Genomic DNA, 23,591 nt, shown 5'->3' with positions numbered 1-23,591 from the left:
GCAGTGCTCTGCGACTCTAAGGCGGCCTTACAATGTCTTCTGTCTGCTCTTCGTCGCGGGTCCTCTGGACAACTCGTGTCGGAGCTACGAGAATGCACCATCATATGATCGCGAAAGGACACGACGTCGTGTTTCAGTGGCTTCCTGGCCATTGCGGAATCTCCGACAACGAACTCACTGACGAATCTGCTAGGAAAGCACACGAAGGCGCAACCCTTGTTTCTGTACCTTTATCGCGGACTGACGCAGCCAAACACTTAAGCAAGCTAGCGCATCGTATGACATTGGGGAAGTGGCACACACCTGAAATCTCCCAACATCGATTGTCTTCCTTCGACCCATCTATCCAACTGCGACTGTTACCTGGGCTCGAAACAGCTCTAGAACAGGTAAATAGAAAACGGTTCAGCACGAACAAAATCTTGGGACCATGGTCTCGCATATTGCAGCTATACAAGGCCACGAAAGTGCTGCTGCGATATTTGAAAGCTACTGGATTTAGTCATCGTCTGTGATCCGGACTGAGTGACCAATCGATATCCCCAATGGATTTTCTCTTCTTCATTTCTCTTCTCTTCTTTCCCTCGCCTTTTCGCATTCCCAAGTGTAGGGTAGCCAACCGGGCTCAGTTCAGGTTAACCTTCTGCGTTTCATTTATAAATTGCTCTCTCTCTCCCTACTCTGAACGAATCGAAACATTGCTGCATGCACAACTAGTATTAATCATGACACAAAGCACGGGACGGACCATTTACGCCTATGGATATACTTGAAATGTATCATTGAGCCAACTGCAGAAATAAGCATTCTCTTCCTGAGATCTTTTTCGAAAAAGGTATGTACATATTGGATCCCAATTGAGTTTCTTCAGCAAATAAAAAATGCGCAATACATCTCACGATTACTGTCGGCGTTAATTCAATTACCTTTCAAGTAAAGTAGCGGCACACCGTATTGCTTACGACAGGTTCATTTAAAATTTGTAGTGATCATCATGCGATTTCAATTTCTTCGGCTGTTTGTCCCATGCAAACCTGCCGGATCAGCTCATTTTTCTACGACAAATCCTCGCGACGTTCTGCCATGAGTACGACGCAAGGACGACCGCTGTATGACATCGATGCTACAGAGTAGGCAGTAGGACGACGATGTCATGAAGGAAGTAGGATCAGTATTCTGAAATGATGGTGGGGGCATAATAATGACAGCGTGACCACTATGGCTTGAGAACAAAGGAATAATGACGATGACCTGACAAGGACGGCGTGGTGACGACGGTATGAATTGACTTTCATGACACAGGTACAATGATGCTAATGAAATCACAATGATAGCATCACTACGATGGTATGACAATAAATGCATGCCTTGAATTGCATGACTACGCGATGAAGACGACCGTATGACAGCGGCGGCATAATCACTTTTCAATGACAACAGCATAATTGCAGTACAGAAAAAGGGCTGCCGTCATAGAGCGATGAAGGTGGTATGGCGACAATGGCACAACTACTCAGGGATGACGACGACTGGTAATGAGGATGGCATGACCACAAAAGTATGAGAGCCGCATGATGTAGCTGGTGTGACGACATTGAAACGACTACGACGGCGTAACGAGTGCTAGCACATATTCAGTAACCCAAGCTATTATACAAGTCGAGCCCCTTAGTGGGAAAAGACTCAGAGATAAGCACGAGCACAGATACAGGAAAGTGCGTGACGTATCCTAAAAACACAAGTTGCCTTAAGACATGATGTTACTATCTGCCAACCACCCATTTGGGAAACAGTGGCTCTCACGGTTGTGAAGTGTTAGAAAAAAGTATCCCTCAGCTCCAAGTAGTATCCTTCACTGCCTGCCCCATTTTTTGAAGCTTCATCATTACCTGGGTACGCAATCTCTTGGCTTCTGATGTGGTTCATACTAGCAACACAATGTGCCGCCGAGTGAAAATGGAGATCAAAGCCTGAACTGCCTTGGGTCTAAAGTGGAAATGGAAAGGGCCATACAAAGAGCCGCCCTCATTCTCTTCTGGAAGAAAATCAAGTTGCTTTTCATTTAGAAAGTCTTTTACATCATTTACATACTCATCACTGAAAACGGGCCTAATTTATGACAAATCATATACTTCTCCTGCTAGACACGTATATGCGTTAGGTTGTCGGGCAAACCGGCTAACTTCACGTAGATGACACTTGCTTATTAACTTTTTAACAGAGATAGGCGGGCTAGTTGGTGGTCGTTTGTGGAATGCATCATGTAACCGCAGAAAAACAAGGGACAAAGAAGGAACACTTGTTGTGTTCCTTCTTGTCTTGTGTTGTGTCTTGTGTGTTCCTTCTTTGTCCCTTGTTTTTGTGCGGTTACATGATGCATTCCAATTATTAACTTTTCCTGGTCACTCTGATACGCGGTGGCGTTAGGAAGATTGTTCCAAAGGCGAATGGCTCTTGGAAGAGCGCAGTAGTTAAATTATTTATTAATTAATATAGACACGCATGAAATTGAACTGATTGTAAAGCCGGTGTGACCTGTAATGAGGAGGTTCTAGAGACAGGACTGATGGTGCTGTATTATGGACATATTTATGAAATAAGGATAGCAGGGCTATATCGCAACGATCATGCAAGGGCTGTAAATAGAGAGGTCAAGTTTAATTTGTGTTATGCTTTTGTTAGTCATAACAACGTGAAATAAAACGCGCAGCTCTATTTTGGATAGATTGGAGTTTTTCGATCAAGTATTTCTGATAGGGAGACCACACGGATGCGGCGTATTCAAGCTGAGGTTTATACAGGTATCAAGGTTCACAGCATACAGCGCGCGGCAACGATTTTACCGCCCTTGAAATCTATACGGAGCCTCACTGCGACGACGACCGGAGAAATGCTCCTGGAGTGTCCGTAATATACTTGCCATCGCAATAAAACGACAGTGGTGGTGCGTTTCCAGCCTCCGCCCTAAAGCTCAGACGCCGAGTGTTTCGCCCACTGTGCTAAACACCCATGCTTGAAGAAAGCGAATATACCTGAACTGTATGAATGTGTTGGACATGTAGTGCATAACAAACGTGAAAGGAGAACAGTGTATAGGAAGGCTTAGTTGAAAGATTTGGTAATGGTAGAATAAAAGCCATATCTCTGACTACATGCAGGCTAACTTGCAGAATTGTAGACATCAGGAAAATTCCGTTTTCTGAAAATTTATTGCCAAATACGGTGCGTAGCCATGCGTTCCTGTGGTCGCGGTATGCGCCTTCCGTAGGGCCGTTCTTTCACCGGCTGAAATGCCACTGATCTGTGGGGCATCATGCGCTTGACCTCGTGTAACACGGGCAGACATGCTGTCATTGAGTTGATAAGGCGCGATGAGGGGTTATCTGGGCCTCATCACGATTGATAAAGATTCGACGCGGATGGATAAGGTGTTAATTAGCGAAAAGGGCTTATAACGGGGGAGCAATTGTGGTGAGCACCGATTAGGATCAGATTAAGACTGATAACGTTGATGAGGATATTGTGATGACCCTAATATGGGGACAACGGTTCGTGTACTCATAAGGTTCTTACGGTTATCTTAGGCGGAGCCTCCGAGAACCCAATTGAGGACAAAGCCGTTCTTTTCGACCACACACACAAACATTTAATGGAACAAAAAAGGCTTAAAAGAAATAGAAGAAAATAGAAAACATGAAAGAAACACTCAAATAGACATCATCGCAGAAAGAAACACTTGGGGCTAGTATGGAGCTAACTAGTGCGCGAGTCCGGGCTTGCCACGACGGCAGGGACACACAACAGTCTCGCCGCGGCGACGCGGCGACAAGCTGACGAAAGGAGTTGTACCGGTCTCACAAAAGGTCGTGGTGTAAGTTGACTGACCGGAGCGCGCCAGCTCTGGCTTGGAGAGGTAAAGCAGGCGGCTTGGTGGCACGAGCAGACGGCGGCGGCGTTCTGGCCGGGCAGCTGGGTGTAGAGCTCGGGCCCGTAGCCCAACTGCTCTTGTCCTGCCCACGGGCACAGAAGCTTGAACGCCGGCCTCGGGCAGCAGGCGGCACGACAGACGGGGGTGGCATTCTCGCCGGTCAGCTGGCGTTGTACTCGGGCCCGTAGCCCGACTGTTCTCGTCCTGCCCACGGGCGCAGAAGCTCACCGGCCTTGAGGAGCTGACGGCACGCTCGGGTAGACGGGCGACGCACAGGAACGGGCGGGCAGGAGGCCCCGGTCGGGTGAAGTCCTGGTGGCTCGGGTCCGGAACCCGACGGCCCGTCTTCAACTCCCGGTGGTAGACCTCCTCCTGGCGTCGCTTCCAGGAACTCTCCCGGCGTCTCCCCAACGTCTCCTCTGCGTCTCCTCCTTCTGCCAGCGCACCACGCTTTTTCTTGTCTCTGGCCGATTAGGCATTCTCCGATTGGCTGCCTGACGCCCCGTGGTCTTCCCTAAATGGTTTACTTTTCTTCTTTTAATTGTTTTTCTTGCGCCGCGCGTTCACGTGCCGGACGCTTTTCGGCGTTGTCATTTTTCTCCTTCCAGCACGGAATTCGCCTTTGCGCGTGCACTCCTTGTCGTCTGCTCCTGACCGTCCCGATCACCGCACCATGTCGCGCACCACACATCACAAATATATAGTTGATAAGAATCGGAATGATTGCGATAAGGTTGTTACCCACCGATAAGGCCGGATAAGGCTTGGATCGAGCCCGACAAGGTTGATAAGGGTCACATTATTCCGATAAGTTTGATAACGACTGACAAGGGTTGATAAGGGTTTTACTTGTCGAATGATGTTTCAGAACATATTAATAATTAGACTGGGTTGCGTGGAGATAAGCAAGTAGCACAATTAACCTAACATACAGCTTGAGTAGTTCGTCTTGATTGATCTTTCAACTGACTTGTTCAACACAAGAAACAACACGGACCACCGAGAAGCACACACGGGCAGTAGTGACTCTCAACTGAATAGTTCTTGCAGAGGACGTATACTGGAATTTAGTATACGTATGCGCAACAGAAATCGAGAAAGAACAAAAATAGAAAAAACGCAAGACAACGTGATCATTTTAGCCCTTGTGCGTGTTTTAGAATACTTCGATCTCCTTATATATACAACCCAAACCTCGCTTACGGCGCCATTGAAGCGCAGAACAAGAGTTGAAATCAGCAGCACTGTTGATGCAGCTTTATTCTGTCGAACACGTTGCTGTAGGCTGTCTGTTGAGGCACATGCAGGTGGCCCATGTTGTCTGCTCGGCAACACCGAAGCGCGCACATTCCTAGTGGCCCAAGATACTAGACAATTTGGGTTGCTTAGAATGATAACAGTGCACCAACCAGGGAAAGAATGTGATTGTGCCACAACTGAAATTGGTTCAAGTAGATAAAGAACGTCTGTCGCTTTAATCGAACACTTCGCGCCGCAGTTCAAAGCTTCGCAGGACAAAGCCCACTGCATATTCGATGCTATAAAGATACTTGCAGGATAATGATTTTGCGTTTAATCTTGTATCTTCGTAAATTGAGGCCGAAGGCAACATTTTAAGGAAAATTCAGCATGCCCACATGCCATAGTAGCTACCTGCTGCACACATTATTAACAAATAGAGCTAATCAAATAGAGCATTATTGAGCAATCACATAACAATAGAACTAATCGAGCTAAACATATTGACCTCGGCAAATTATTTTCCGGCGAACTATAGTCAATTTTGCGTTCCTGTTGACTTAGACTTACGGGAGAAAAAGCGTAGAATCTGTTGGACTAACGAACTGAATATAGAAAAAAATAGCAAGATTATAAGCACACAACAGCGAAATTGTAATATAAGAAGAGCATTCGCTGCTTCTTGCTTTTTTAAAAAGTAGATTTAGTAAGTTTCTAAGTTACATGATAGCTTTACGTATACTCTTCTTATTCTTACTGTTAAATTTTTCAGATTGACCGTATACCCGATATGTACAATATAAGAAGTGTGCCGAATATCAAAGTATTAGTAAACAACACTATAAAATTATTATTACCCCAAATTGAAAGTTCAAGGCTTGCAAACCTAACTAAGGAATTGGCGTCTTTCGCTCAGAATGTGAGTATGTACATTTTTACTAATTCAATAGTCATACTAACCACTATGGTTTGAGAAGTGGTTACTGCTGAGCCTTCGGCTAAGATAGTGGTATTCTTACGTGGCAAAATGCAAGAACGCTCGTGCCTACCGGCTTGTGTCCGTGCTAGAAAATTGCCGTCTGTGTAGACTCATCCGGTGTTCCTATTAAGTCACCTTTCATCAGTTGCGAGTACCGTTAGAACGTCACACGCGGAGACAATCACTCAATCAGTGAAACAAACAAAACCACGCCATGAGTGCGAAGCACGTCGCAGTGGGAGACTCCAGAACAACTTTGACCACGTGCGCTTATTGAACCCACACCTACGTTTAATTACATGAGTGTTTGGCTGTAGAGGGTGACAAAACAATCAGTATATATATATATCGGTTACTTCATAGGCATCCACAGTTTCTTTCAACTTACTTAGCCAATGTTATCATGCAAAACTCCGAGCCTGGCTCATTTTAGAGTATGAATATTGTGTGCAGTGTAAACATATTTCGGAGATACTGTCTGAAATTTCTAGTAAGATTTGATCTTGCATGATAAAATGATTCAGCAAAGCACAAGCTACGTCCTATTCGATGGGTGGCTGGGATATTGTCAAGCTGTCATTAGGCCTCTTTTTTCCCGGCGACATTTTTACACTGAAAATCTTTTAGTATTGGTCAAAACAAAGCTATTTATTTATTTATTTATTAACTATGAAAGTAAGGAAATCTCTAGAGATAGACGGGAAAGACAACCTAGAAGGTAGGGCGGATCTCTGTGCGGGTCTTGGAATAAGCCTGTGCTCACTAAATCGCTGGGCAGTGCTCAGAAGAGGCGTATCGATAGGCAAGGTTACTTCTCCATGCAGATCGCTGAATTCAGATTAGCCAGCAGTGTCGTGTTGCGGCGTATAGTCAAGGGTGAATACAGGTCGCACAGTGTCCCAGTCGCAATGATTTGATGAAACGTATAAGGAGGCTATATTGGTATTTGTGCCATTAGTCGTTTGATAAGGGCGATCGTTTGAGCGTGGTGCGCAGTCGTAACCTTTTGTGTAGTGGCACCAGAGGAAAGTAATTCTTGGGTGACCGAAGGCAAGAAGCAGCAACACCGTTCGGGAAGACGCTGATGAGGATCACTGTGATGTATACGACGTCTTGCATCAAGAATTGAGCGAGGTTCGAAGCATAACTGGAAAGATGAGGCATTGCTATGGCGTAACGGGTTGGATAATGCGTATGTCAATTCATTGCCAGCGGTACAGAGATTGAAGAGGCCGAGAAGCTCCAGGCCAATAATGAAAGATTCCTTGCTTGGCATATTAGTACGCTGGAGGCGCCTAGTATAATGAACAGCTCGCTTTGAACAGTATGAACAATATGTTGGGCTAGTACATGCATGGTGACAATATAGGGGGCTCCAGCAAGTACAGACGCGAGCACAAGTCAAAGGAGTAGTAAAAGCGTTGTGCTGTCCGTTCCTTTTATTTGTGCTCACGTGTCTACTTGCTGGGACCCCCTATGCTGCAGCTACGTTCACTGTGGTAGAAACCGGGACAAAAAAAGTGTCCCGGGACTTGGAAAACACCAAGGCCGACACCTGTGGGTACCATCATGCCATTGCTCTAGTACAGTACACCAGATATGACAGAAATTACGATAATTATTTCCCTACCCTTGAGGGCTATGTTTCAGTAATATAAGATGGCATCCAAACTGACGAGCGTACATATTCCAACAGATTGATGAAGGAGACATTCAAAATTCATCAAAAGAAGGCAGTGCTCGTGGCTTCGCCAGCTAAGTGTCATCGTGTCATCCGGTAGTGTTATTTTGAATATTCTCTAAATATATTTCATGCTTCTTTTTCCCGGTAACATCTTGTCGGATGTTGCTTGCTCAAGAGCAAGATATAATTGTGCAGCCGCCTCTCCTTGTCGGCGTCTTTAATATCAGCTCAAGGTTAGAGTGCTTCAGGCACGACGCCTCTGTCACCCACCGTAATTCTGGCAAAACCGCGTGACCCAAGAATCTTCTCCGGCATTCACAACACCGATCTTGAAGATTGGCTTCAACTGTACGAATAGATGAGCGCAAGCAATCACCGGCACCAGATAATCATGCTAGGTAAACTGACAATTTAGCTCGCGGGAACTTCAATCGTCTGATTTGAGGCCCAGGAGGAGGAACTGACTAGCTGGAAGGTGTGTAAAGAAAAGCTGAAGAATTTGCTTGGCAAACATGTTGGATATCAGCGTGCCACCCAAAAAGACCTCGCATCGCGTGTCCGGACATGCACTAAGTCCCAGTCCCACATTACGTTCAGGACATGCTTACTCTGTGCCGAATGGTGGATCCGACGATGTCCGAAGCTCTTACCTATGTGAGTGAGCTTCATGCACCTTCTTCAGCTCCTTCGTGGAAATAAGAGGCAATGCTGTAGCTGGCAGTGGAGTTGAAGTTTGTAGCAACTGAACCTGGCCGTGAGAAGTGGAGGGACGGAAACAGATGTTGATCTCGAAAATGTGAGCATCTCCATTGGCAAAACACGCCAGAAGCCACTGAGAAATGCTCTTGCCTGAAGGAGTGGCCCAGAATATTTATTCGAACTGGATGGTACGCGTGTGTGAAATTTATTGTTGACTAAAATGCAAACGCCGAAAAGAGCCGGCACGATTGCTGTGCATGCGGCGTTAGTTACTCCCTGTATGCACATCCAAGGATTAGAAGGGCGGCACCAAAGAGCAATCCGGTAGGAAAGGCTGCACATGTTCTCCAACGCAAGTAACAGATGGACAGACAATGCGGCTAAACCCTCTGCAGAATATTAGTAATGTTTCGACACTTCCGTTTCAAAGCCATAAACAATAAGAGGCATATAGTCCCCTAACACGATTTGGGTCGTGAAATTTAAGGAGTGAATAGTAAATAACATTGAGAGAAATTGCTACACTGGTCAAAGTTTTAGTTGCGGTAGAAAGAAGGTCAGCAAGCGCATCTGGGGTTTGAGACGTCCCGCGGATAACGCAAGCAAGCTACGGATACATTGGTACCAAAACAATGTACTATGACGGAAGAATGACGATGTCTTCCGTCTGGCGTATTTTTAATGTGCTTTCGCACTAGGCACATTAACTGGCAAGTCGTAGGGGATGGCCGTAGAAGTTGTCAAACATATGCAGATGCCAGCGACTGCGTTAATCTAGGTGACAGCCGTATCTCAGTATCCGTATCCGGGTCAAGTCTGTGATATTAGGGTTACCAGTTGACGATGGCGGAAGGGGCATCTAGTCTCCATGGCTTTGTTTGAAAGCTTTGAGGCGCTAAAGGAGAACGTGACGGCTTTCGTTTCCATAGCACACAGAAGAGCTCTTAGCAGTCTGCTGGCTTTCAAGATGTCCCTGCGTGTCTGTATCTTTAAGAGTGTCTTCTGCGCAAACCTTTTACCTTCACAGCAAAGCGTTTGCAGGCTTTCGTGTTCACCGTGACGGTTGGACCACCACTTCATGAGGGGAAATGGCTGCATATGGTCTTCACCAAACTAGGCCTTGTGCAAGCACACCAGCATGTTTTTTAGTCGAGGAGGGAAACCAAGAGTACAATGAGATTGTGGTGCCCCCGAAGTTCTGCACGCTATAAAAAATGAAATTTTCATGTTGCGCTCCACTGATTCCCTTGGATATTATGCCTCGCGCACAATCTAAAGATCGATAACAAAAGCAGTCCAGCTTGTTTTGATACACAACTATCGCAAAATGCTGGAAGGAAACTGTAACTGTCGTGTTCAGCGATAATTCACGAGATAGGATTGTCTAGTTTTCGAATGAGCAAGCCGATTTCCTAAGGTGTCGCAAGATCATAAATCTTGGCCTGCGACTATCATATATGCTGTGGCACGTTTATTTTGACATGCTGGCCACAGCATGCGCTATAGCGGGGAATTATACTGTAACCTGCCTGAAACATCAACTTGACTTTTAAACGCCATTGCGCAAAGCATCCGAACTTTACAGAATTTCACCAGTGTTTCCATTATAGTTTGAAGTTTGCGTGCTTGCATTGCCAACGAAGTTGCGTTTCTGTGTGTTGACAGGAGTGTCTGGAGGTTGTCCTTGTTTTAAGGACGAAATTTCTTGATTTTTAAAGCGTCAGCGTTGCTTATGCAAGAATTCAATTATTTGGCTCGGACAATGGTAACGTGATGGGAGGCCTTTGTACCATTTAAACGAAGCTTCCTGTATTGATCTTTCTCACCTATTTCTCTAGAACTTGACTCTCTATCGCAGATTTTTTAATGTTAAAGTCCAATTTTCATGTGAAATTTTGCAAAATTGTTCAGTCACCTGTTACGAATACATTTGTGCTGTCGTCTCTCTAAGAAGGCCAAACAATACTTTCCGAGTTGCAGAAACTGAGCATGTGTTGGTGGGCTAGTTGGTTAAGCATGATTACAAAGACGGCGCCGAATAAAACAACACACGAAGAAGGCGGACACGAGACAGCACGTAGGCGCGTAGTTGTAGAAAGAATGTAAAGTGGGGTTTTCTTGGAAGGTTTGTGTGAGAATAGAATTTATTTTCCCTGGTTGATGCGAAGCATTGTCGGTTGTGTTTGACGGAACTGCCTATTGCTAGTTCCAATGTTCTGGGCATATGCCTTGCAGGAGAGGCAATATCGAGTCTTCTGTCATATAAGTTGGACTTATTGGGAAATGATCTAAATGTTTTCTTTGCTGAAATACAGTAACAACCTTGTCGTAGCGATTTTCGTATATGACCTGTATGAAACTCAAAATGCTGCGCTCAATGCGATTTGCCAGAAATGTATTGAGTTTGTATCCTTGACCAGTCTATTCAATGTACTATTTGTTTTCGCCAAATCATCATCATCATCATCATCATCATCATCATCATCATCATCATCAGCCTTGTTACGCCCACTGCAGGGCAAAGGCCTCTCCCATACTTGTCCAACTACCCCGGTCATGTACTAATTGTGGCCATGTTGTCCCTGCAAACTTCTTAATCTCATCCGCCCACCTAACTTTCTGCCGCCGTCTGCTACGCTTCCCTTCTCTTGGAATCCATTCTGTAACTCTTAATGACCATCGGTTATCATCCCTGCTCATTACGTGTCCTGCCCATGCCCAATTCTTTTCCTTGATTTCAACTAAGATATTATTAGCTCGCGTTTGTTCCCTCCCCAATCTGCTCTTTTCTTATCCCTTAACGTTACACCTATCATTCTTCTTTCCATAGGTCGTTGCGTCGTCCTCAATTTAAGTAGAACCCATTTCGTAAGCCTCCAAGTTTCTGCCCCCTACCTGAGTACTGGTAAGACACAGCTGTTATAAACTTTTCTCTTGAGGGATAATGGTAACCTGCTGTTCATGATCTGAGAATGCCTGCCAAATGCACCCCAGCCCATTCTTATTCTTCTGATTATTTCTCTCTCATGACCCGGATCCGCAGTCACTACCTGTCCTAAGTAGATATATTCCCTTACCACTTCCAGTGCCTCACTACCTATCGTAAACTGCTGTTCTCTTCCGTGACTGTTAAATATTAGTTTTCTGCAGATTAATTTTTAGACCCACCCTCCGGCTTTGCCTCTCCATGTCAGTGAGCATGCATTGCAGTTGGTCCCCTGAGTTACTAAGCAAGGCAATATCATCAGCGAATCGCAAGTTACTAAGGTATTCTCCATTAACTCTTATCCCGAATTCTACCCAATCCAGGTCTCGAAATACATCCTGTAAACACGCTGTGAATAGCATTGGTGAGATCGTATGTCCCTGTCTGACGCCTTTCTTTATTGGAATTTTGTTGCTTTCTTTATGGAGGACTACGGTGGCTGTGGAGCCGCTATAGATATATTTCAGTATTTTTACATACGGCTCGTCTACACCATGATTCCGCAATGCCTCCATGACTGCTGAGGTTTCGACTGAATCAAACGCTTTCTCGTAATCAATGAAAGCTATATATATAGGTTGGTTATATTCCGCACATTTTTCTATCACATGATTGATAGTATGAATATGGTCTATTGTTGAGTAGCCTTTACGGAATCCTGACTGGTCCTTTGGTTGACGGAAGTCTAAGGTGCTCCTGATTCTATTCGCAATTACCTTACTAAATACTTTGTAGGCAACGGACAGTAAGCTGATCGGTCTATAATTTTTCAAGTCTTTGGCGTAAGTAAATGGTTTCAAGTACTTTTTCGAGTAAATGGTTTTGCTCATTACCCTATTGGTTTCGTTTTGTGAACATCTCCAATGAACTATTCTACAAAAAATAGTGTAAGCTTCGGCATGGCCTGAGCGTCCTCAGGGGCTAGGGAGCTATCTTGTAAAATACTAGTGGAGCTTGGACTCTGCGCCAGCGGTGAACCCGTCCACCCGCAAAAATTACGGAAGAAAACTTGCACATTCACGGTTTACGAAACACTGCTTCTCCAAGTGCAGGTTCGTCACGCCTTAAAATCTATTCTGATCCCAAACTGTGTGGGAATCAATGTTGTAACAAGCATTGTAAGAGCAGCTGACCAAGCAGCTCCAGCTGGGCTTGGAAATTGTGTTGGCGTTACGTGCGTGCCTATAAGGTTAGCACTCTTTGTAACGACAAGACGTCGGCACGCTGACGACAGCATAGCGACGATGATGGCCATAAGAACGCTACGGCAGATGGCAGCGGCAACACAGCGGGTGTTCAGGAAGCCATTGCAAAAGAAATCAATGAAAGATAAATCACATCGTCGGAGTCAAGATCTGCAATTATCAGAAATCGGATTGCGTGAAATGCAAAATTGCTGGAACTAGCAATAAATATTCGCATTAAAAAGGAGGTTACTATCCCTACAGAGTTAAAAATCGATACCCAATGTGATTGGGCACTTGAGAGCAGGATGTATTTTCCCCAGGGCTGTCTGATGGCTTTGGAACTTGCGAGCGTAAATTTTGACACTTGTGGCATCTATGCGTGTAAAGTAAGGGTCATTACAAGAGATGCTGTAGCGCATTCAGAGAGCGTTGTGCGCATGAGAAATCTTTTGTCTCACATGAACTCTGAGACTATGGTATGCGTGCACTCATTTCGCAAGGCAGAAGAGACTGTACTTTGATGCATGAGCACAAGGTTATCGTCATTGCAAGAACATCTTGCCATGGCAAGAACATCAGGACAAGAAGTTTATTGGGCTTTACTTCAAAAGGGCCTATTTATTTGGTGTTAGCTTATCTAAGAATTATATTTTTCATTTGCCACTGCAATGTAATCTCTGACTCATCGGTCAAAGTATCTCGACTTAAATGGTACTATAAACGGTATGTGTCTTTTGAACTGCAACTAAGGATGCCATGCCCCACACGCGTTTAATTTTGAGCCAATGAGATGAATATAAAATATGTCCTTTCATGTAATTGCTAGCGGTTAATTCCACTTAGCAGCTAAGCTAGTTGGCTCGTGGTGCTTGCCGTTCTGCTACGTGGCAGGTTCGTTTAACTTTCCTGATCCCTATGGTCACGCGTTCGAACTGCTGAAAGCTGAGTACCAAACGCTTTAATTGGCTATTTCAACAATTTGGCAGTATCTCGACTTTATGTGACGAAAGTATCATAACAAATGTCACGCTTTCTCGGGCGACGGAGTTGCGGGGTGCGTTCTACGCCGTGTGCACGCCGAGACACACGAGCTATCGCGCGATAAATTTGGTGTTTATGAAGCTGTAAATGCTCTGGTGGAGTACTCGGCAAGGCAGTACTCCACTCCCGCCACTACTCTTTCAACCTCTCTCCCAGTGGCGGATGTGGGAGAGAGGAGAGAGAATCGGAAGGGCGACTTTCAAGATGCCTTGAAAGTCGCCCTTCCGATCAGGCACTGACGCCGCTGAAGAGAACACACGTGTGACAAGTCGGCTTTACTACTGGAGCTCTGTACTAGTGCGGAACTGTTTGTGCCAGTACCAAGATGTGCTAGTTGAATATCCTAACGGCAAAAATCCTCACTGCAGCAGGTACGCGGCTTCAAGTGAATATTTCTGTTAATAAAGCGAATAGTTATGCAGACGATGGGGAGTTACTGTTAGCGTTATGGCTGAGCGCTCCCTGAACCTGACAGGACGCTCCATGTCAGAATAGCAAGGTGGATCTCACAGAGGCTCCCGCGTCACATGCGCACCTGAGCACTTTGTCGCCATTTTCACCTCCACAAGTATCACTGATCAGCCGATCTCACCGCGCCACACATCTCATGTTTATACGCGTTTACAAATGGTATTATTTGCACTTCACGAGCTCGTAAATTTCAGGACGGAGTGAACGCCATGCTAAGCCTAAGCGAAGCGGTAAGATTACGCAGCAATTTCTGTGCCACTAAGCCACAACACCGCTGCTGCCGTGCGTTTGCCCTAGCTTACGCATGGCTTGAAGACCCCTATGACACTCCATCCTAGAATACCAGCCACCGACGTCACAATGATACAACACTACTTCGTTTCCCTCCTCCAGTATGGCTGAAGGCGCCACCGCATGCTTTATATTATTGGGTAGCGTAAATAATTGTGATTAAATGCTGAAATGTTGGAAATAAGGATGAAATAGAGTAAAACAAGCCTTACATGAATGCTTCCCACTATTGTTTTGCAAATAAATGTTACTACAGCTTTCGAACGCAAACTTTCATGCAAGATTAGGCTAGCATGAGGCTATTTCTATTCACCGCACTTGCAGACTACGGGAAAACACTCACAGAACATCACTTTATCTGCCTTAAAATAAGAATATGATGAAACACAGGAAAAGGTGTGATAATTTCATTCCGGCTATGTATGCGTGCCCGTTTGGTCTTTCTTGTGTATTTGGTACTCAAGGAACCATTTTCGTCAAGTGCCATCGAACATAAACTTATGAATTTTCTTGTTTTAGCTTTAGATACGTATGAAAGGCTTTTGGAACGCACATTCTTTTTGTGGTGAGGGACTCCAAAAGGGCAGCCCTTTGGATCTCTCGCCGCCCTCTCATCCTCTCTGCCTATGGTGACGGTGTGAGAGGACGATCGTGGTTGCCTTCCACCCCACTGACCCGCTGCAGAATACAACACACGCATAAAGAATCGCTTTATATGTATAGGCACCCCTGTACTGTCATTACGAATGCGCTGTTTAACGGCACTTTTGTTCGCGGAATTACGCTATGAAACAACAAGGTATCCTTGAAGTTCGTCGCTCCAACAAATATAGGTGTTCAAGCGTATCATTAAAAAAACCATGCTTCTTTGAAAGCGTTTGGCTATTCTTTTCCGTTGCAATCAATTTCCGCTCAGTTTCCTTATCATTCCTTCCAAGAACAATTTAAATACATTTGTGGTGTCTAAGAAATCTCAAATGAAAAATAAACCATAAGTACTAAGGTATTGAAGCAAATTCTAGACGTGATCAGTTTGTGCTTGTGCAATGGCGCGAGAGTGCCAAGTTGTAACCGCAATCGAGAAATTACTTATTAGTAATTAAGTAGTGGGGACACAGTTACCGATCTTTTGCACAATGATGACGGCTTCAAAACTGCTTATATTAAAAAAACCAGCTGACGATGCCGTGAATAACTGTACTTGTCCCTTCCCCAGTAGCGATTACTTCAGCTGAATGACTTAAAGCTTCAAATCATGGTACGTGTGTTTTACAAAATAACGTCATGGCTGTTTATGTTTTTGTCCTATTGAAAGCATCCTTATTATCCAACATTTAATGCTTGCAATATTTTTCAGGTGTCGTATTTATTCACCGAATATTATCATTTTAAAGCCTACAATCTATCTTCGTTGGAAGCAGAATATCCCACTGTGAGTCACGCATTGCAACCAATAATCACTTCAACTAGATAAAGAAACAACGATGGTGCGACACCACAATACTTGTTGCTGCAACGTTCTAAATGTTTTCTTTCCTTGTTCGATTATTGCTGATCAAGTACAAAAACAAATTTTTGTTTATGGATGACTAATTTGAGGAATTCTATAAATTTTCCGTCCTTGATTATTATATTTTTACCCTCAAACCATCAATGCACAGAAGAACGCATTGTGAAGTGAAAAGTTCCGCAATGAATGCTGGTTTCGCATACTTAGCAGAGCATAGCACCGCTACGTATGACCAATCCTTTTGATAATATCTAGCGCTGCCGACAAGTTAGGAAAGTCTTGTGAGAACTTATTCCCGTCTGTGCATAATTAAAGTTATGATGTGATTAGTCGAAAACGCAAGCATGGAAAGAAAATTGAACATTCAAACACGCCATTAAGATATCTACACTCTGAAATTTTCGTATGAGGAAGTCTTATTATTGCGACACCTAAAATGATTAAAATATTGAAGTGCACTATGTGTTCTTCTGCTATACTGATTTCCGATCATTCGTTCTTTTTCTGCATTTTTCTTTGCGCTTTTCCTAAGAAACCTGCGTCGTAGAGTGCCGCCGCCGCAAAGCCTGCACGTGGCGTCCAAAATGTATGGCGAACTGATGAATGTGAACGCTGAGAAACTCGTCACGTGGCAACTGGTCTCCACTTGGGCGCTTTTTTCGGGACAGGCTGCGCCATCATGTGGCATTGCCTGCAGGCACGTGCCTGGCCTCCGAGACAAGAAGCGTCGGTCGCCGGTGCCATGGGACGCTTAGGATTGTTCCCTCGCTTGCCGCACATTCAGTGGCACATACCCAGTGACCAAAGTTGGCAAGCGGGCCATTCAAAAGTTGGTACATACCCACTGCAATCATGGCGCAGCTTGCTAAAGCGTTCTCGTAAAAGGCGTTCATTGAAAAGCGGCACATACCAAGTGCATTTTTGGTGCAGCCTGCTAATGGGTTGGGCTTCTATCATTCAGCAACCCTTGCGAAGGGTGCGATTCCGCATAGTATTGGAAAAATTTAAGGGATTATTTTCGTAATTTTACAGGCGGTGCAGTTCTAGTGCCACATACCTAGCTATCTGACTTGGCGTCAAAGACGTTCGGTGGCACTTTGCTGACCGAAGTTGGCGTCAAAAAGGTACACTGAAGACCAGGCCAGAACGAGTAGCACATAACCAGCGCTCCAAGTCGCCGTGAAAAAGCTTAATTGAACAGCGATGCATACCCAGTGCCCCATCTACTGTCACATCACCGTGAAGGGATTTCTTGAAGAAAGGTGCGTATGTACACATTGGAGTACAGTCAGTGGCCAAAATCAATCCGGAGGTTAGTTTCGAACCTTGTTATCTTAGCGCAGCAGCGTGATGCGCTAGCTATTCAACCATGGACGGAAAGTTTGCGAAGAAAACCAAGAATGCTAACGCAATAAAACTTTGTGTTTCTACATGCTGCTTCGACGGGGTGCTCCATACGAACTCGTCACCGACCGTAGAATGGTTTAATTAAGCAATCCCGCATTACAGCCGCACAAGTCACTGCAGAAGAACTGCCTATGACCCGTAGACGAATGGTCTCATAGACCACCTGAATAAAACCCAATCAGGCATACTTACTATGAAAATCAATGACGAACACAAGACGTGGGATGTCGCCTTCCCGTATGTAACATTGTCAACAAAATGATAGGGCAACAAACAATGCCGATAACGCTATTCCAGCTGGTTCACGGAAAGAACGCCGCAACCACGCTTGACACCGTGCTACCGATGATCACCTGGTTCAGCTTTTGCTAACGCTCAGTTTGGTTCACACATCAGATGCACCTAATGTGTCAAGCGCAAGCGTACTGGTACATACCCAGTCTGTCAAATCAGCGAAACTATGTGCGTCGCTTCGAGGCAAGCGAGCGCAGGAGGAAGAAGACGGTTGGAGGTAGAGAAGAGAATCATCCACCGGGGAAGTACAGAGGAGCGCGCGTCAAAGCAACACCACCTACAGGAAAGGCTAGCTGGCGTTTAGCGCAGAGGGGAATGAGAAAGGAGGCGCAGCGTCACGGAGGACGGTAGGCGGAGACGTTCCGTGTTGGCCTCCTCTAGTAGATGCTACGGGTTCTGTGTGCGCTATGGCCGTACCGTGTTGAATCACTGCAATTGCTAGTAGGTACAGCGGGGCGGGGCGTTTCTAGCGGCGCTCGACGTTTCTGCGCAAGCGCGATTAACAGCGGGTGCGAGAGAGAAAATCTCGGGGCCTTTGCTCCTTGAATATGTGACTCTGTCTAGGCACTACAGATTTACTACGGAGGAGGTTTCCTAGCGCGTGCTGTATACGTTTGTCCTCGAGCTCTTTGTGGGGTGCGACTTTTTATTTGAAATTTCGTTCATAAAAACTAAATAACAGCATTCATTAGGGCAAAAGAAAATGCCCCATTGTTCAAGAGACTGAATGCAGCAGTTTTCGAAAAAAAGCGTACATATATGTACCACTGACTTTACTACATAAAGTGAAATGTGGCGCACATTGGTACCGCTGTCCGCAGGCGGTTTAAAATGGAAAGACAATGCGTAACAGGAACGATATTTATAAAGTCAATGGTGCTTTCACTTGTGGAATGGCTTAAAACATTCGACGCACAGCGGAACTTGGCATTTGCTGCACAGAAAGCTCGTTCGAACTTGCTTCTGTGCCGTGGAGCACCCCCTACCCCTCCATCGATTATCGGACCGCTGGGGGTGATGATCTTGGCCGCGAAATCTGATGTCATCAGGAACTCCTACCATCTGCTGAACACTTGCAGTCCCCTTCTTCTTGCTCTTATGGGCGATAATCCCATGCTGTCCCCTGAAGTTTGTCCATTTGTTAGCCTGCGGCCAAGGGAAAGCCGAAAGAACAAGTACGTTGTCTCATGGTGCGCGGTAAATTGTACAAAAGCATTTACAACAGCGGCATCCAGTAGATAATGGAAAATTCTGTGCCAACCTTTTTTAGAGTGGCAATCTGCTGGGTAGACACTGCGCTTCTGATGAAATCTATCCGTGTCACCCATCCATGTGTTGTAGTCAGATATTGCCTTCGGGCAAGTGACTCCTACAAGAGCACCACTAGAAAGCCTTACTGTTGACTTCTACAACTGCTTCCGGATTGTGGAAGTTGGACATGGCTGTGACACACTTACTGTCCTTCCACTGGTATGTACTGGCCCTTTGGACCACCACAAATGCTGTCCTTTCTTGAGCTTGTTGTCACTCTTCATCATATGCGGCAAGTCTTTGCGGTTGATGTGCACAGTGCCAGTTTCCAGAATGCCCTTCTTGGAAAGCATTTCAAGGAGTCGCGTGGTAGTAAAGAAATTGTCAAAACACAGCTGAGAACTGTCTTGGGCATCGTCGGAGAGCGACAAGACTACATGCTCTTCTAAGGTTAGGTTAGCAGGCTCGTTGCCGTGCTTTTCTTCATAAATCTGCATCTGTAGAAGATAGCCTATTCCAGAATCGGCCCGGCACCACACCTTATACCAAACGCTTGATCGGCTTCATTGGCATGTACTGTTTCAAAAAGGACCATCCTTTGAACTGTATCATACTTTCATCCACTGCTTCATGACATGAAGGGGTGTGGTGCCGCTTGAAGCGTTCATTCAAAGCATCAATAAGAGAACGGACTTTTGCGAGTCAGTCATAGCCATCTTCGCCCCTTTTCTTTAGCTTTGACAGGTCACTAATATGAAGGCAGTTGAGGATTGCTTGAAATCTCTTCAAAGTCGTCACTTTACTTATTTTTTCCACATAAAAAAATTTGTCACTACTCCAATACAAGTACATGTGATGAGTAGGGTTCATACTCGTCAAAAGAAGCAACCCTACGAAGGCTTCAAGCTCCTGCTTGGAAACATCGTTCCCGCCTGGTTGATGCTTCTACTTGGCATACCTGTTCGTCTCTGTGACGAAAACGCCCAGGACTTCTTCATCAAAATACAAAAATGCCTCCTTTGGGTTCAAAGGAGCTTCCGAGCAGCACAGCGGGCCCCATATTTTTGGTACCTCTAAAATACTGTTTGGGTGGTTACTAGTCCAGCTTTCTAAAGGAGCGTCGTCCTCTTCGTTCGAAAGAGCGGCATGGAGCAACCTGTGCGTGCTTTTCTTTTTAGCGGGTCTTTTTCACCAATACGAGCACTTTCGCTTCGAAGCCACACTGCTAGAAGGGACACCATCATTAGCGTCTTCCTCTTCCAGCAGCGCTGGCTCTGGGACGAACTCCTCATGGCTTCCGCTGTCCCCGTCGTCTTCACTGAGTTCTGGATTCTTAGGCAATTCAAATAAGAGGGCAACAGCCTCCTCTTGTGTAAGGCTGCGACCTGTAATGTGTTTAGTTAGGAATATTAGAATCTCTAACTGATATAGCTATCACCTCGAGCTGCTCTGCTTTCACACCGGTGTGGCCGCGCAAACGCGAAGGAGACAAGCGACTTGTGATAAACAGGCCCGCGTGACTTCGCGACTACAGACGCCAAGCAGATAAGTCAGTCGAGGAGCGACATCAGCTATGTTGCTTTTATGAATAAATACCTCCCCTTTCAGAAAGAATGCAAATATACGGCCTGTACGACTAGGCCGGTGCGATAGCCATTCGCTTAGGCCTAACAACGCCAGCCAAAAGCAAACCGAGAACTGATGATTCCAAACAGTGAACATTTAGGGCGCCCAAAGTGCACGTATATGGTTGTAAATGAATCGCTGGGTTCCATTTAGTAAACGGGTAAAAGGGGATTCTTACCAGGCATCGTGAAGCAGCGCTTTCAGTGAGTTTTTCCCATGCCACAGCAGCATGCACCGAACTGTAATGAAAGCTTTTGCAAAAACTTAGTCGCTCTTCGCGCCACTTGACGGAATAAAATAAAAGTACACATAAAGCTTTTTAAATACCTGGGTAGATTGCAGCACTAGTAAATTTAGCGCCAATCTGAGCAGCTGTTTAATTACGGGCCTTTGAAACACGGCCAAAAAGTGGTACTTGTTTGTACCACTGTACCATAAAGGGCTAACCATGCTGGCATTGCGGAGTGTGATCGAGTTTGTTTTCGCTTCGCCGCTGGGGGCCCGCATGGTGAAACAGTGGGCACGGACGCCCCATTTGGTGATCGCAGTGTGTGAAGGGACAAAGTTCTGACTGGTGTTGTATAAGTCACGGGTCGCTTTTTTTGTCGCGACGATACATCGCATTCTTTACAAGCACTGCTCCAGAAGGGCACATGTTACCGGGAAACGGAGGCCTCAGGAGAGCACCTGAGGTTATAATAAAGCAGGCGCCGCAGGATCTTCAGGGCTCGCAAGGGTTAGCAGGGGGATGAAAGCAGGATGCAGGGCGGCCCGTGGGTTGGGGCCGCGGAGGCCGAAGAGTGCCAGGGCGTGTTCGCATCGAGACGTAACCGCCATTTTAGACTGCCGCTCTTTGGTTCCTGCGTTGAACGTTGGAGTCCCAGGGCGTCCCTCGGCCTAACCGAGCGAACGAGCACAGCCAAGGATGAAAGAGCAAACGTGGAGCGCAGGTGGAGATGAAAGACAACGATGGCAACGAGAGCGCGAAGAGGAAAGTGGAGGAGGAGAGTATGGCGAAAGAGGAAGGAGAATAGCGTAGTGACGTGCATGACATGTTCTGCGACAATATTTGCTACGAGATGGCGCTAGAGTAGCGCGCATCGTCTGTTCACGGATGACGCCATCAATAAGGCATGCAGCGAGCGCGCCCACCAATGTTATATATGGAAACAAGCGCGGAATTCGTGGAGGTCTGTCCGCGGCGGTTGCTGTGAATCGCGCGCACATCACCCACATTCTGGCTCTCGCGCTCTCCCAATTAGCGAGGCACTCGCGCCCCCCTTCACTTCGTTATTTGCAACGTGCCGAACGAGACAGGTTGTACACGCCAGCCGAAATATTGCGAAATGTGAGCAAGCATAGAGATGCGCTCAAACTTTGTATTAGGGAGTGTTGTAATCGTCGGTGAGTGAGTGAGTGAGTGAGTGAAACAACTTTGTTTCGTCCACTATAGACGTAAGCAAACTCCACGACACCTGGCTAGGCCCACTCGGGGACCATCAGGTGGAACTTGACGGCCCTGTCGCGAGCCCTCTGGACTGCCAGGATTTGAGAGGTCTGATCCTGGGCCCTAATTAGTTTCATCATTTCCTCTTGAGTAAAAGGGGGACCGGCAGAGGCGCAGCCCCACAGGACATGTTCGAAGTCCGCATAATCACCGCGTAATCGTCGGTGATTTTTTTGTTGCACTTATTAGGGCCTTAGACTGTTTCTGACGACGTAACTCACTAGCATAGGTTAACGCGTTGATGGAACAGAAAACGTAACCATGCCATCCTAGCGTCGTTTCTGCGGTAATGCGTTTTCCGTTCAGCCTATTACCTCTTATATTTATTATGATATTGGTTCAATACATCGGTTTACGTTACTCTGATACCGACATAGTCATTCGTCTAGTTGTCCAACCTTGTTTGAAAGTTCAAGTGCAATCTATGAGTAGGGGACCTCTTTTTGTCCTTCATATCTGTAAAAACATGTAACCACTGAAGAACGGGTGGACGTCTGATTTTCCCTTTATTCGCTGAATATATTATAAAAAATGCCAAATTTACAAGGCAAGTAAGCATGCAAAATCAGCCTTGTCTTAAGCTGTATTTATTTAATGTTTTCCTTCTAGGGGGGGGGACGCAATTTTGTCTCAGTACGAAAGTTTCATAAGTTTATGAAGTGTACAAGTGAACGACAGTGTTCGTAGAAATTTTTATTATTCCACATGGCTCTGAATATAATGCTCCAGTAATATGTACTTACGTATGTCATTATTTTCTCACACATGCTTACACATTCTGACATGAAATGACCTTGTGTTTATGGATCGCTAACGATGTAGTCACTAACGATTTAGTGATGATGTAGTTGGAATATTATTTTATTGGGTTATATAGTGAACGATCTGGGCCGTTTGAGAAATTACAAATAATATTTTTCTTCCTAGATTCCTATATCCTGCTTAGTCAAGAAAGAATTTGCAAAGGTTAACATCACATTGCCTGATAATTATACGTTCGAAGTGTTTTCTGAATACGACGATTTTAGTGAATTTTTAGCCACTGCAAATCCGTAAGCATCAACTTGCATATTGCATGTTTTTTGTGCGCGCTTGATGTAGACAGTTTCAGTTTTGCGACATACCCGCCGTGGTTGCTCAGTGGCTATGGTGTTGGGCTGCTGAGCACGAGGTCGCGGGATCGTATCCCAGCCAAGGCGGCCGCATTTCGATGGGGGCGAAATGCGAAAACACCCGTGTGCTTAGATTTAGGTGCACGTTAAAGAACCCCTGGTGGTCGCAATTTCCGGAGTCCTCCACTACGGCGTGCCTCATAATAAGAAAGTGGTTTTGGCACGTTAAACCCCATAATTTAATTTAGTTTTGCGACATACGCTATACGTCCATGTGATAGGTGATGCGTTAGGCCGTCTGAACACCTGCCAACTCTATGTGATATCGTGGTATAGATGCTGAGATAAAATTGTTTAGCATACTATAAGAGCTAGCATC

At 45.5% G+C, this 23,591-nt stretch overlaps 1 protein-coding gene across 16 annotated transcripts in view; it reads left to right on the top strand.

The window, feature by feature from the left end:
* The window catches only part of LOC142560552 (phosphate-regulating neutral endopeptidase PHEX-like), a 97,882-nt gene that overhangs the window by 26,106 nt on the left and 48,185 nt on the right, over positions 1-23,591 (top strand). For all 16 annotated transcript variants that reach the window (XM_075672754.1, XM_075672753.1, XM_075672738.1 and 13 more), the window contains 3 exons: positions 5,940-6,086; positions 15,863-15,937; positions 23,028-23,152. In XM_075672754.1, the coding sequence (XP_075528869.1) occupies positions 5,958-6,086; positions 15,863-15,937; positions 23,028-23,152 (329 nt within the window). In that variant the 5' untranslated portion in view covers positions 5,940-5,957. The remainder of the gene's footprint in view (positions 1-5,939; positions 6,087-15,862; positions 15,938-23,027; positions 23,153-23,591) is intronic.

The sequence above is a fragment of the Dermacentor variabilis genome, chromosome 10, assembly GCF_050947875.1.
Source record: "Dermacentor variabilis isolate Ectoservices chromosome 10, ASM5094787v1, whole genome shotgun sequence".
NCBI classification, from domain to species: Eukaryota; Metazoa; Arthropoda; class Arachnida; order Ixodida; family Ixodidae; genus Dermacentor; species Dermacentor variabilis.
Note: the sequence above shows the minus strand (reverse complement) of the source record. Positions and strands in the feature narration are given on the sequence as shown.